The sequence below is a fragment of the Oncorhynchus clarkii genome, chromosome 18, assembly GCF_045791955.1.
Source record: "Oncorhynchus clarkii lewisi isolate Uvic-CL-2024 chromosome 18, UVic_Ocla_1.0, whole genome shotgun sequence".
In the NCBI taxonomy this organism is placed as follows: domain Eukaryota; kingdom Metazoa; phylum Chordata; class Actinopteri; order Salmoniformes; family Salmonidae; genus Oncorhynchus; species Oncorhynchus clarkii.
Genome location: NC_092164.1, coordinates 38,405,809 through 38,419,984, shown reverse-complemented (window position 1 = coordinate 38,419,984; position 14,176 = coordinate 38,405,809). Strand labels below are relative to the sequence as shown.

Genomic DNA, 14,176 nt, shown 5'->3' with positions numbered 1-14,176 from the left:
GTAGAGTAGAATGTACAGAGCAGTCAGTAGTTTTTCCTCCTTTAAGTTGCTTTACAGAAGAAAGATAATGTGACAGTCTGTTAAATGTCAACCCTGGATATCCGAATATAGGCCTACTATATTCGCTACTGACTCGATAAATATCTGCATTGAAAATAATTTTGTGGTGAGTAAAACCTACAAATCTTTCTTCTGCAGCGCTGCAGTAGCCTGTTTTGCTTTGTCGACCTGCTACGTTGTAGACGTTGCCAATAATAAGCACCCTCTGTAACTACTAACACAATTATATATATATATTTTTTTATAATACTCTACGGAGAGAAGTAAAGAGAGGGTTGGATGCCACACTTAATGAAAAGGGAGCGGTGCGGGTGGATTGTCAGCCTAAAACTTTTCCCCCAGAAAATATTCAACGCCATAACTGCCATTATTAAGACTGAGACTTCCTAGAAGTGTTTTTCTTAGGTTGCGATTGAAAGCAAACATCGAAGCAATCTGCATAAACCACATAGTTATTAGCGTTATTATCTCTACCTAGGCTACTATTCGTGATACAAAATGTCTATTTGAATCTGTCCTTCGCCTGCAGGCTTGTGGGCCGCGTTTCTGCGTTGTGTCCACAATTTTTTACTTTTTATTGTAACTTAATGTACAACGTTGCAGTTTGCACTCGCCGGTAAATTAGTTCCTAAGTTGCATCCAGTAATGTCCACATTTGACAACGGTTGTCACGAATGAATTCGCAGCATAATTACTTTGGCTGCTGTCGCACGATGTAACGTTCATGACATATTGTTCGATTTAAGTAAGCCTAAATCTGTTTGTCAATACATTTTGATGAGTTGTTCCACAGCACCATATTTTGGAATTACTAGGCCTTTAAGTGTTTAATGTCCCGTGTTAAATGTTCCACGAAGAAGATTTTGCTAAGCGGCCTTGTGTTGTTAGACCTGCGTCACTGGACTTCACGGCCCTGTTGTGTAGTAAGCTGATAGTAATCGCAAAAGCACTACGACCAATAAGAGTGGTTGACACATATACCGCACGGTAACGTTACTATTCAGCAAAAGTAACAGTTCCGCCGTTCTTGCATTCGTTTGCATTTAACAGTACTTCAGTTTAGGGTTGTTGCTTGTTTTTGATCTACATTCAGCCTAAATACTTTGGTAGGCAAGGCCCTACGTGAAGTTTGTAAATTATCCGGTAGTTGCACTATAGGTCAATATTCTCCAGTAGTTCTCATCGTTTTATAGTTATATATCGAAATTGTAGAGGTGGAAATTCATCCCACTGTGCACACACCGGTTGAATCAACGTTTTTTTCCCCACTTCGTTTAAATTACATTACGTTTAACCAACGTAGAATTGACGTCTGTGCACATTGGGATGTTATGTGAACATTGATTTTCATTATGCTCACATAGGATATTACCACAAGTTCTCCAATGGTGACCAATGACAATGCTATAACATGGTAATAGTTCAACATGCTAGGGTTTATACAGCATAGATATGGGCAAAATATATTTTTGTAACCTGTATTTAACTAAGAACAAATTCTTATGTACAATGACAGCCTACACCGGCCAAACCCGGAAGACGCTGGGCCATTTGTGCGACGCCCTCCCTATGGGACTCCCAATCACGGCCGGTTGTGAAACAGCCTGGATTCAAACCAGGGATTCGAACTAGTGACACCTCTAGCACTGAGATCCAGTGTCTTAGACCGCTGCGCCACTCTGGAGCCCGAGTGAACGTTGATGCAATATTGATAAATGGATAAGGCTTATACATTTAGAAGGGAAATGCGTTGTACCTTCATTTATCGAAATTGTTATAATTATGACACTCACCCACATACTTGCCAGGTGTGCACTATTGAGTAAACAATGTGCACACTTCTAACTTGAAAAAAGTGAGGCAACAAATTACTTCATGATGACAGTTCTTTGAAAGCAATCGCAAGTCTCCCAAATATAAATTGCATAACACAGGTACTGGTTTGTAACTGTGTGTATTATCAAACAGCAGTTTACGTGTGGTGTGGTCACAACAACTCAGGTCTGTAGTTTCTCATTACAAGTAGATAGATGCCCTGGAGTTCTGTACAGCAAAAATAATTAAATTACTAGACGTACATGACATTGTAACAACCTAATATTCAATAAATATCATTTCTCCATGACATGCAGCATTCAATCCTAACGTGATGGAAGCAAACTCATACTCCACAATATAATTTTGTCTAGACTTTGATGTTTGTCTTTGGTCCTGCTTTGTTAGAGGATTAGATAGACTTTTTGTTGAATCACGGCGTTGTGTTGTCTGAAACTCTGAGGCGGACGGGAACTGTGTGCTGGAACAAACGACCCAGAATGTAAGCATGATAGGCCTACAACACATGGCGCTGCCTGTTTCAATAGAAAACCCAAACCAAACCTGTTGGTTTTCAGTTCGTCTCTGTCAACCAAATTTGTCAGCATTCGAGCAACATCGATGTTTTCCCTGGCAGTGAAAAATGCCTCTAAATGAGAGAGTGGTTGTTGGTATGAAATCTAAGGAGAAAGAGAGGGCTAAAGAGAGAGGATAATGAAGTAGAAGGAAGTTAGGTAATGGTCCATGACAGGAAGTGTGGATTGTAGGGGCGGATTGGTTCAGCTACGAAATAGATGAAGGTCACCACCGAGAACCAGAGAGAGAGAGAAAGAACGAGTGAGTAAGAGAAAGAGAGAAATGCGAGTGAACAAGAAGGAATTCCCCCTCCTTAACTGTCATAGCCAAGAAACCAGAGAGAGAGATAGAGAGAGTGTGTGTGCCTCTGTCTGTGTGTGTGTGTGTGGGTGCAGACTTGTCTGGACAAGCACTTCCAAATGTGCTCGCCACTATTCTGCTATATTGTTATATTACTTTACACACTATATAAGATTGCTTCATTATGGTTTCATTTGTATTCACACAGTGTTATGTGTATAATTATATGTGATACTTAAATCTTTTCTCTTGCCCACACACACACACACACACACACACACACACACACACACACACACACACACACACACACACACACACACACACACACACACACAATCCGTGTCTCAGTTGTATCAAGACTTAGCTTTCACCTGGATTCATGTGGTCAGTCTATGTAATGTGGTCAGTCTATGTAACGTTTTCCCTAATATTTTGTACACTTCATGTACAATGATTTTGTGATAAAATGGTAATACCCATTACTTCTTGAGTTGAATGATACATCGTTCATATCAATAATGAATGCATTACCAAGGACACAAAATACATTGCTTTATAGAATAGGTCTGTATTTGAAATTATTTGGTCAAACTGGGCCCAGTTCTTCTTTGACGACCACTTCTCCCCACCGCTACCTTACCTGGTGAATAGGATTTGTATAATGTCACAATGCATTCGCCACATGAATAATCCATCCCTTGTTACGCTCTGCTCTGTTTCAGGGTCTGGAATAAGGTGGAAAGAGCTGGAGAAACAGAAAGAGGAAAGGGCGGGAGAAGAGAGAGAGGAGCTGGAAGAGCAGGGAAATAGAGGGAGGAGAGAGGAACAAAGATTCTGGAAAATTAAGCCACTGTAAATAGTCAAGAAAACTCCCAATGCAGAGATGAAGCCGATTAAAAAGCAAGGAAGGCGCTCGCCCCCGTCGACCCGAGCCAAAGGGGGGAAAAGACGGGGGACAGGGGACAGTGGAGAGAAAAGAGACTCGGACGAGAACAGAGACCGATCCCCCAAAAGACAGACCTCACCCCAAACCTCATCTCACTCAGAGTCTTCTCAGGAGGAGTCGGTGACACTCACAACGATGGCCACGCCAGAGAGGGAGGGCCACAGAGAGGGGCCCCGGCTCCCAGAGACAGCGGCCGCAGCAGCAGGGTCCCTCCCTGGGAAGTCGGAGGACTCCCTCCCGGGGAGCGTCAAATCGCTGAGCGCCCACAGCACAGACAGCAGCAGCAGCGCCACCAGCGCTGCCAACAGCCCCAACCCCTCGTCCAACCGCAAGACGGCCACCTTCAAGGCCCGCGTCCCCAAGAAGAAGTACACCTCTGAGCACTGTGCTGCCGCCGCCGCTGCCGCCGCCAACCACGGAAGCCCTGGCAACATCGGCGCGCCTCCACTGAACAGAAATAGTGCTCACAGTGACAGTAACGCCGGAAGTCAGTTGTCGAGCTTGTCTTCGGGGCCCGGGTCGGCGGTGAGGGAGGGCGGTTCGCTCACTGACATCAACAGTCAGACCAGGAGACCAGTGGAGGACTACATTACCACTATAGCTCCACCACAGGACAGGGACAACACACCTAGACCCCCTTCCACAGGGGACAGAGACAGGAGAGGCCCAGAGGGAGGAAGAGAAATCTCCCCCAGCCCTGTCCGCTGCTCCTCTACAGACACGGCCAGCGAACACGACCTGGACGTGAGCGAGCCACACCGCTCCAACTCTCACCACGCCAACCCCACCCCCGAAGCACACACCCTGGCCCTGGTGCAACGTAGCACCCTGCAAACTCCGACCCCACAGAGCCTGTCGGACGCGCTAGCCGACGCCCTGGCCAAAGGTCTGAAGAACCAGCGGGTGCTAGCCAGGCAGGCTCGGAGGAGGACTGGAAAGGGGGAAGAGGAGAACGGAGGAGGGGGGAGGGAGAGCATGGACTCAGTGTTCAGAGCGGGCGTGGTGCGGCGGGTGAGCGGCGAGCACGGCAGCCTGGAGGTGCAGCTGAATGGTGAGAAGGAGCTTTACCGCTACCCGTTCCGTGAGGGCGCCCAGGGACCCGTGGACATTATCATGGACGCCCCACCGCCCGGCTCCCAAGCCGTCCCCATCGGCACCCCTGTGTGCGTGCCCTTTGGAGGCAACGAGGACGGAGGCACCACAGAGGCCCAGCGCCAGTGGTACCGAGAGGGCCTGGTCACCCAGGTGGACTCCCACCCGGCTGTGTCCTACCCCTATAGAGTGTTGTTAGAGGATAGAGTGCCCCCAGGGAATGAGGAAGGGGATGGCAGGGTGGGCACTCCGACCGCTGTGTGGGTGTCCCGTCAGAGCCTCCGCCTGCTGGTGCCCCCCTGGGACCTGGACCTGGGACCCTGCGGAGGGGGGCGAGAGGAAAGCGATGCCGCCGCCAAGAGAGGGCGAGAGAGGGAGAGAGAAAAAGAGGACAGGGATGAGATAGAGGTAGAGCAGGAGCTGTGTCGCCTCAGCCGTGGGATGGGGCTCAGCGCGACTGTGGCTGGGTCCGTGTTGGGGAGGCTTTCATACCCTGGAACGGCCCCCGCCTCCTCGTCTTCCTCCACTGTGAGCTCCCCCGTCACCCCCGCCTCGGTGCTGAGTCTGGTGCCCGGAAGAGACTGGGAGCGAGAGAAGGACCTGGTGGAGAGAGAGCGGGAGCTCCAGAGGAAACAAGAGAGAGATAACCGAGAGAGGGCCAAGCAGCACCACCACTTCATGCCCCTGACCCCCGAGGAGGACATAGAGGTGTCCCACTTCAGCATGGTGCCCATGGGGGCGGCGGGGGGGGCGGTCAACACAGGCACACTGGCGGTGTCCCAACACAGGCACATACTCTCCAAGCCGCCCCCGGGCTACCTCAGCCCCCACCTGTCCGTGGTCCGGAGCCTCGGAGGCACCCCACTGGTGGGCCCCCACCTGGCCCTCAACCCCCACCCCCCTCCCTCCCCCACGGTGCTACTGGGGCTTGAGTCGGGAGCGCTGGCAGCAGGGGCGGCCGTCATCGCCACCCCTCAGCTCCCTCCTCTGTCCTCCTCATCCTCCCGCGGCTCCCTGGATAAGCCGCCCTCTTCAAACTCCAACTCCCACGGCGCATCTGGAGGGGGTGGAGGCTCGTGCTCGGGTTCGACTTCCTCGTCGCGCTCTCGCACCCCGCTCACGGCGGCCCAGCAGAAGTACAAGAAGGGCGACGTGGTGTGTACCCCCACGGGCATCCGCAAGAAGTTCAACGGCAAGCAGTGGAGGAGGCTGTGCTCCAGAGAGGGCTGCTCTAAGGAGTCCCAGAGAAGAGGCTACTGCTCGCGTCATCTCTCCATGAGAACTAAAGAGATGGAGGCCAGCGGAGGGGGCAGAGACCGTGGCGGGGCCAGCAGTACGGGCACCCTAACGCCGTCAGACCTGAGGCTGGGCGGCGGCCGGACCAGTTCAGAGTTCGACTGGGACAACACGTCGCGAGACAGCAGCGAAGCGAGCAGTAGGGGAGGGGATTCACGACCCCGCCTGGTCCTGCCCTCGCTCCTGCCCCAGGACTTATCACGCTTCGACTTTGATGAGTGCGAGGCGGCCACAATGCTGGTATCTCTGGGCAGCTCCCGCTCGGGCACGCCTTCCTTCTCTCCCATCTCCAACCAGTCGCCCTTCTCGCCCACACCGTCGCCCTCGCCTTCCCCGCTTTTCGTCTTCCGCCCAGCCACCTTCAGCCCCATCACAGCGCCGCCTTCGCTCACCCCTCGCCGCCACCGCCACCTGAGCGGCACTAAGGTGGGTACGCCAGGCTCGGAGCGCGAGCGCCACCTGACGGGCATCGTACCCACCTTCCAGACCAACCTCACCTTCACTGTGCCCATGAGCCCCAGCAAGCGGAAACTTGATGCCCTTCCTCCGCCCCTGCCCCTCTCTGCCCAGGATTACTCCAAGCCCGACCAGCAGTTAGGGGAGAATATAGGCCTAAGCCCAGCCGCCTTCAGGGTGCTCTCTCCTCAGAGCCAGCCCACCACCCCCTCCTCCCTCTCCTTCCCCCGGCCCCGGAGCGCCACCAGCCGCCCCCCGTCCTCCGCCGCCTCCACCCCCCCGCCAATGCTGGTGTCTCCCACCCCTCCCTCCCCCCTTCCCCAGGACCCCAGCCCCCGCCGCGTCGTGCCCCTGCGAGACTCCCCCGTCATCGTGCGGAACCCCGACGTCCCCCTGGCCAAGTTCACAGATGGACCCCTGGTGAGGAGGGGAGGAGGAGGCCGCTCCTCCAGAGAGCACAGCCAGCCACTGCACCTTGCCACCGGCCTCCAAGCACCCGTGCCCATCAACGGCGCCGCCACCAATGGCGCAGTACTCCTGCGAAACCCCGCCTCCACCCTTGTCCTTGTAACATCCTCCCAGTCCCTGACCCCAGCCGTCGCCGGACACCCTGCCCACTCCAGCCCCACCCTCAGTGGTGGCTCCGCCTCCATCTCCTCGACTGGCTCCGCCCTCTCCAGCTCTGGATCAGGAGGTAGGGAGTGGGAGAGGAAGCCCGGCGGGCACCAGGACGCCATTGGAGGGGCATTGCCCCAGCCGGTAGCCTGCCACCCCTCTCCAACCGCCCTGCTGCCCCTCATCCTACCAGCTGAGTCCCCTCACCCTGCACCCCGCAAGGACATCATCATTGGACGACCCGGGACAGGTAAGACAACAATTATTATTGGGGTGTATAGGGGTTAGTATATAGAGATGTTTAGGGGTTAGTATATAGAGGTTTATAGGGGTTAGTATATAGAGGTGTATAGGGGTTAGTGTATAGAGGTGTATAGGGGTTAGTATATAGAGGTCTATAGAGGTGGATAGGGGTTAGTATATAGAGGTGTATAGGATTAGTATATAGAGGTGTATAAGGGTTAGTATATAGGGGTGTATAGGGGTTAGTATATAGGGGTCTATAGAGGTTAGTATATAGAGATGTATAGGGGTTAGTATATAGAGGTGTATAGGGGTTAGTATATAGAGGTGTATAGGGGTTAGTATTTAGCGGTCTATAGAGGTGTAAAGGGGTTAGTATATAGAGGTGTATAGGGGTTAGTTAATAGAGGTGTATAGGGGTTAGTATTTCGATGTGTATAGGGGTTAGTATGTAGAGGTCTATAGAGGTTAGTATATAGAGGTGTATAGGGGTTAGTATGTAGAGGTCTATAGAGGTTAGTATACAGTGCCTTGTGAAAGTATTCGGCCCCCTTGAACTTTGCGACCTTTTGCCACATTTCAGGCTTCAAACATAAAGATATAAAACTGTATTTTTTTGTGAAGAATCAACAACAAGTGGGACACAATCATGAAGTGGAACGACATTTATTGGATATTTCAAACTTTTTTAACAAATCAAAAACTGAAAAATTGGGCGTGCAAAATTATTCAGCCCCCTTAAGTTAATACTTTGTAGCGCCACCTTTTGCTGCGATTACAGCTGTAAGTCGCTTGGGGTATGTCTCTATCAGTTTTGCACATCGAGAGACTGAATTTTTTTCCCATTCCTTGCAAAACAGCTCGAGCTCAGTGAGGTTGGATGGAGAGCATTTGTGAACAGCAGTTTTCAGTTCTTTCCACAGATTCTCGATTGGATTCAGGTCTGGACTTTGACTTGGCCTTTCTAACACCTGGATATGTTTATTTTTGAACCATTCCATTGTAGATTTTGCTTTATGTTTTGGATCATTGTCTTGTTGGAAGACAAATCTCCGTCCCAGTCTCAGGTCTTTTGCAGACTCCATCAGGTTTTCTTCCAGAATGGTCCTGTATTTGGCTCCATCCATCTTCCCATCAATTTTAACCATCTTCCCTGACCCTGCTGAAGAAAAGCAGGCCCAAACCATGATGCTGCCACCACCATGTTTGACAGTGGGGATGGTGTGTTGCTTTTACGCCAAACATAACGTTTTGCATTGTTGCCAAAAAGTTCAATTTTGGTTTCATCTGACCAGAGCACCTTCTTCCACATGTTTGGTGTGTCTCCCAGGTGGATTGTGGCAAACTTTAACCAACACTTTTTATGGATATCTTTAAGAAATGGCTTTCTTCTTGCCACTCTTCCATAAAGGCCAGATTTGTGCAATATACGACTGATTGTTGTCCTATGGACAGAGTCTCCCACCTCAGCTGTAGATCTCTGCAGTTCATCCAGAGTGATCATGGGCCTCTTGGCTGCATCTCTGATCAGTCTTCTCCTTGTATGAGCTGAAAGTTTAGAGGGACGGCCAGGTCTTGGTAGATTTGCAGTGGTCTGATACTCCTTCCATTTAAATAGTATCGCTTGCACAGTGCTCCTTGGGATGTTTAAAGCTTGGGAAATCTTTTTGTATCCAAATCCGGCTTTAAACTTCTTCACAACAGTATCTCGGACCTGCCTGGTGTGTTCCTTGCTCTTCTCTCTGCGCTTTTGACGGACCTCTGAGACTATCACAGTGCAGGTGCATTTATACGGAGACTTGATTACACACAGGTGGATTGTATTTATCATCATTAGTCATTTAGGTCAACATTGGATCATTCAGAGATCCTCACTGAACTTCTGGAGAGAGTTTGCTGCACTGAAAGTAAAGGGGCTGAATAATTTTGCACGCCCAATTGTTCAGTTTTTGATTTGTTAAAAAAGTTTGAAATATCCAATAAATGTCGTTCCACTTCATGATTGTGTCCCACTTGTTGTTGATTCTTCACAAAAAAATACAGTTTTATATCTTTATGTTTGAAGCCTGAAATGTGGCAAAAGGTCGCAAAGTTCAAGGGGGCCGAATACTTTCGCAAGGCACTGTATAGAGGCGTATAGGAGTTAGTATATAGAGGTCTATAGAGGTTAGTATATAGAGGTGTATATGGGGTTAGTATATAGAGGTGTATAGGGGTTAGTATATAGAGGTGTATAGGGGTTAGTTAATAGAGGTGTATAGGGGTTAGTATATAGAGGTGTATAGGGGTTAGTATATAGAGGTCTATAGAGGTGTATAGGGGTTAGTATATAGAGGTGTATAGGGGTTAGTATTTAGCGGTCTATAGAGGTGTAAAGGGGTTAGTATATAGAGGTGTTTAGGGGTTAGTATATAGAGGTGTATAGGGGTTAGTATATAGAGGTGTATAGGGGTTAGTATTTCGATGTGTATAGGGGTTAGTATGTAGAGGTCTATAGAGGTTAGTATATAGGGGTTAGTATATAGAGGTGTATAGGGGTTAGTATATAGAGGTCTATAGAGGTTAGTATATAGAGGTGTATATGGGGTTAGTGTATAGAGGTGTATAGGGGTTAGTATATAGAGGTGTATAGGGTTTAGTATATAAGGTGCATAGAGGTTAGTATATAGAGGTGTATAGGGATTAGTATATAGAGTTAGTATATAGAGGTGTAAAGGAGTTAGTATATAGAGGTGTATAGGGGTTAGTATATAGAGGTGTATAGGGGTTAGTATAGAGAGGTGTATAGGGGATAGTATATAGAGGTCTATAGAGGTGTATAGGGGTTAGTATCTAGAGGTGTATAGGGGTTAGTATATAGAGGTCTATACAGGTTTATAGGGGTTAGTATATAGAGGTGTATAGGGGTTAGTATATAGAGGTGTATAGGGGTTAGTATATAGAGATCTATAGAGGTGTATAGGGGTTAGTATATAGAGGTGTATAGGATTAGTATATAGGGGTGTATAGGGGTTAGTATTTAGCGGTCTATAGAGGTGTAAAGGGGTTAGTATATAGAGGTGTATAGCGGTTAGTATTTTGATGTGTATAGGGGTTAGTATGTAGAGGTCTATAGAGGTTAGTATATAGAGGTGTATAGGGGTTAGTATATAGAGGTGTATAGGGGTTAGTATATAGAGGTCTATAGAGGTTAGAATATAGAGGTGTATAGGGGTTAGTATATAAGGTGTATAGAGGTTAGTATATAGAGGTGTATAGGGGTTAGTATATAAGGTGTATAGAGGTTAGTATATAGAGGTCTATAGAGGTTAGGGTATATAGACATCATAGTAACATACATCAGTGATAAGGGAAATGGGAAGAGTTATTATTGCATTTATGCGACATCATTCTTCCACAATAAATTACATCAGTTGGTGTTTTGTTGACTTCGGTGGAAAAAGCTCACTCAGGCGCTGCTCCAGAATCTCCCATAAGTGTTCAAGTGGGTAGAGATCTGGTGACTGAGACAGCCACAGCATATGGTTTACATCGTTTTCATGCTCATCAGACCATTCAGTGACCACTCGTGCCCTGTAGATGGGGGCATTGTCAACCTGGAAGAGAGTGAGACTACTCCTATCAGGGTAGAAACGATTCACCACAGGTTGAAGGTGATCACTCAGAAGGGCTGTGTATTTCTTGCCGTTTACCTTGCCCTCTAAGGGGTTGTGTGGAACTCAACCATGCCAGGAAAATGCACCCCCACACCATAGCAGAGGCACCAGAACCCTCATTTACTCAAGTGTTTTCTTTATTTTTGGCAGTTACGTATGTTTAAAAATGAGTGACTTCAGCGACAATAATTGTACATTTGAGTGTGGTGAAATGGTGCAACATGGCCGCAAGAGTGCTGTGTCAGAAGTAAGGTAGCATAACGTTTTGTGGTTCAGTCGTCTGTTATGTCTTTCAGAATGTTTGTAGGGGTGTGGCTCAGTGTGTGTGTGTGTGTGTGTGTGTGTGTGTGTGTGTGTGTGTGTGTGTGTGTGTGTGTGTGTGTGTGTGTGTGTGTGTGTGTGTGTGTGGTGGGGCAGGGGTGGTCAACGAGTATGCGATAAGGGGTGTGGGTCTGTGTGTGTGTGTGTGTGTGTGTGGTGGGGCAGGGGGGGTCAACGAGTGTGCGATAAGGGGTGTGGGTCTGTGTGTGTGTGTGTGTGTGTGTGTGTGGTGGGGCAGGGGGGGGGTCAATGAGTGTGCGATAAGGGGTGTGGGTCTGTGTGCTTCAGTTTCAGTTCAACTTTGAAAAAGGGACGTGTCTCAACATGCAAGGCTGCTGAGAGCAGGGAGGACTCACACAAACAAACACACAGAGCCCAGTATAGCAGACGATACACAACCCCGGGCAGAGTAACCAAGGGCAAGTCCAGTGGTTTTATTTTATCCCACCGAAATGGGAAGGACCAAAAGTATTACAGTGTTGTCATGGATAATTTGTCTCTCGATGGAATTAGTGCAGCTCTCTTTGCTTATTGGATTGTGCTTCTCTCCACCATTCTGTCACGTTATACTCTATGGGGGGGGATTCACTTGGTCCCGTTGAAGTCAATGGGAGATTAAGTGAATGTTTAAAGCTAGCCCTGTCTAGAGCAGTAGTCTCAGCGTGTGTGCATGAAGTAATGTGCTCCGCCATGACCCTCCCATATGTCATGAAATTACCCGAGGAGGGCTTGCAAGTTCAAGACTTCAAATACTTCTATCCCCTAAAGGCAACTCAGTCATCCTTCGTCATGTACAGTATCTCACCTGGCCAACATCAAATTAAATCTAATGTTATTTGTCACATACACAACAGGTGTAGACTAACAGTGGAATGCTTACTTAGGGGGCCCTTCCTATCAATGCAGAGAGAAAGAAAATAGAGAAATAATAGAATAATAAGTCAAACACTAAATAATAGATGCACAATGAGTAACGACAACTTGGCTATATATAGGTATGAGGTAATTGAGGTAGATACACTATATATACAAAAGTATGTGGACAACCCTTCAAATTAGTGGATTTGGCTATTTCAGCCACACCCGTTGCTGACAGGTAAGGTCAAGCACACAGCCATGCAATCTCCATAGACAAACATTTGTCAGTAGAATGGCCTTACTGAAGAGCTTAGTGACTTTCAACGTGGTACCGTCATAGGATGCCACCTTTCCATCAAGTCAGTTTGTCAAATTTCTGCCCTGGTAGAGTTGCCCCTGTCAACTGCCCCGGTCAACAACGGCTTAGCCGCGAAGTGGTAGGCCACTGGAAGCAACGTCAACACAATAACTGTTCGTCTGAAGCTTCATGAAATGGGTTTCCAGGGCCAGTCAACTGCACACAAGCCTAAGATCCCCATGTGCAATGCCAAGCATTGGCTGGAGTGGTGTTAAGCTCGCCGCCATTGGACTTTGGAGCAGTGGAAATGCGTTCACTGGAGTGATAAATCACGCTTCACCATCTGGCAGTCCGACTGAAAGAATCTGGGTTTGGCGGATGCCAGGAGGACGCTACCTGCCCCAATGTATAGTGCCAAGCATTTCGCTACACCCACAATAACATCTGCTAAATATGTGTATTTGAACGATAAAATTGAATTTGAACTGTAAAGTTTGGTGGAGGAGGAATAATCATCTGGGGCTGTTTTTCATGATTTGGTCAAGGCCCCTTAGTTCCAGTGAAGGGAAATCTTATCGCTACAGAAGATCTGAGGACCCATGCCAAATCTTTTCAGCCTCCTGAGGGGGAAGAGGTGTTATCGTACTGAATATAAGATCAGCGTCAACTCACCATCAGTACGACCAAGAATACGCTTTTCGCGACGCGGATCCTGTGCTCTGCCTTACAAACAGGACAACGGAGTGGATCCCATGCAGCGACCCAAAAAAACGACTCCGAAAAAGAGGGAAACGAGGCGGTCTTCTGGTCAGACTCCGGAGACGGACACATCGTGCACCATTCCCAAGCATTCTTCTTGCCAATGTCCAGTCTCTTGACAACAAGGTTGATGAAATCCGAGCAAGGGTAGCATTCCAGAGGGACATCAGAGACTGTAACGTTCTTTGCTTCACGGAAACGTGGCTTACTGGAGAGACGCTATCCGAAGCGGTGCAGCCAACAGGTTTCTCCACGCATCGCGCAGACAGGAAAAAACATCTTTCTGGTAAAAAGAGGGGCGGGGGCGTATGCCTTATGACTAACGTGACATGGTGTGATGAAAGAAACATACAGGAACTCAAATCCTTCTGTTCACCTGATTTAGAATTCCTCACAATCAAATGTAGACCGCATTATCTACCAAGAGAATTCTCTTCGATTATAATCACAGCCGTATATATCCCCCCCCCCAAGCAGACACATCGTTGGCTCTGAATGAACTTTATTTGACTCTTTGCAAACTGGAAACTATTTATCCGGAGGCTGCATTCATTGTAGCTGGGGATTTTAACAAGGCTAATCTGAAAACAAGACTCCCCAAATTTTATCAGCATATCGATTGCGCAACCAGGGGTGGAAAGACCTTGGATCATTGTTACTCTAACTTCCGCGACGCATATAAGGCCCTGCCCCGCCCCCCTTTCGGAAAAGCTGACCACGACTCCATTTTGTTGATCCCTGCCTACAGACAGAAACTAAAACAAGAGGCTCCCACGCTGAGGTCTGTCCAACGCTGGTCCGACCAAGCTGACTCCACACTCCAAGACTGCTTCCATCACGTGGACTGGGACATGTTTCGTATTGCGTCAGACAACAACATTG

The 14,176-nt window shown here is 48.4% G+C and overlaps 1 protein-coding gene across 3 annotated transcripts in view; it reads left to right on the top strand.

The window, feature by feature from the left end:
* The window catches only part of LOC139373437 (protein capicua homolog), a 44,303-nt gene continuing 30,127 nt past the window's right edge, over nt 1-14,176 (top strand). For all 3 annotated transcript variants that reach the window (XM_071113924.1, XM_071113926.1, XM_071113925.1), the window contains exons 1-2: nt 1-166; nt 3,477-7,409. In XM_071113924.1, the coding sequence (XP_070970025.1) occupies nt 3,638-7,409 (3,772 nt within the window). In that variant the 5' untranslated portion in view covers nt 1-166; nt 3,477-3,637. The remainder of the gene's footprint in view (nt 167-3,476; nt 7,410-14,176) is intronic.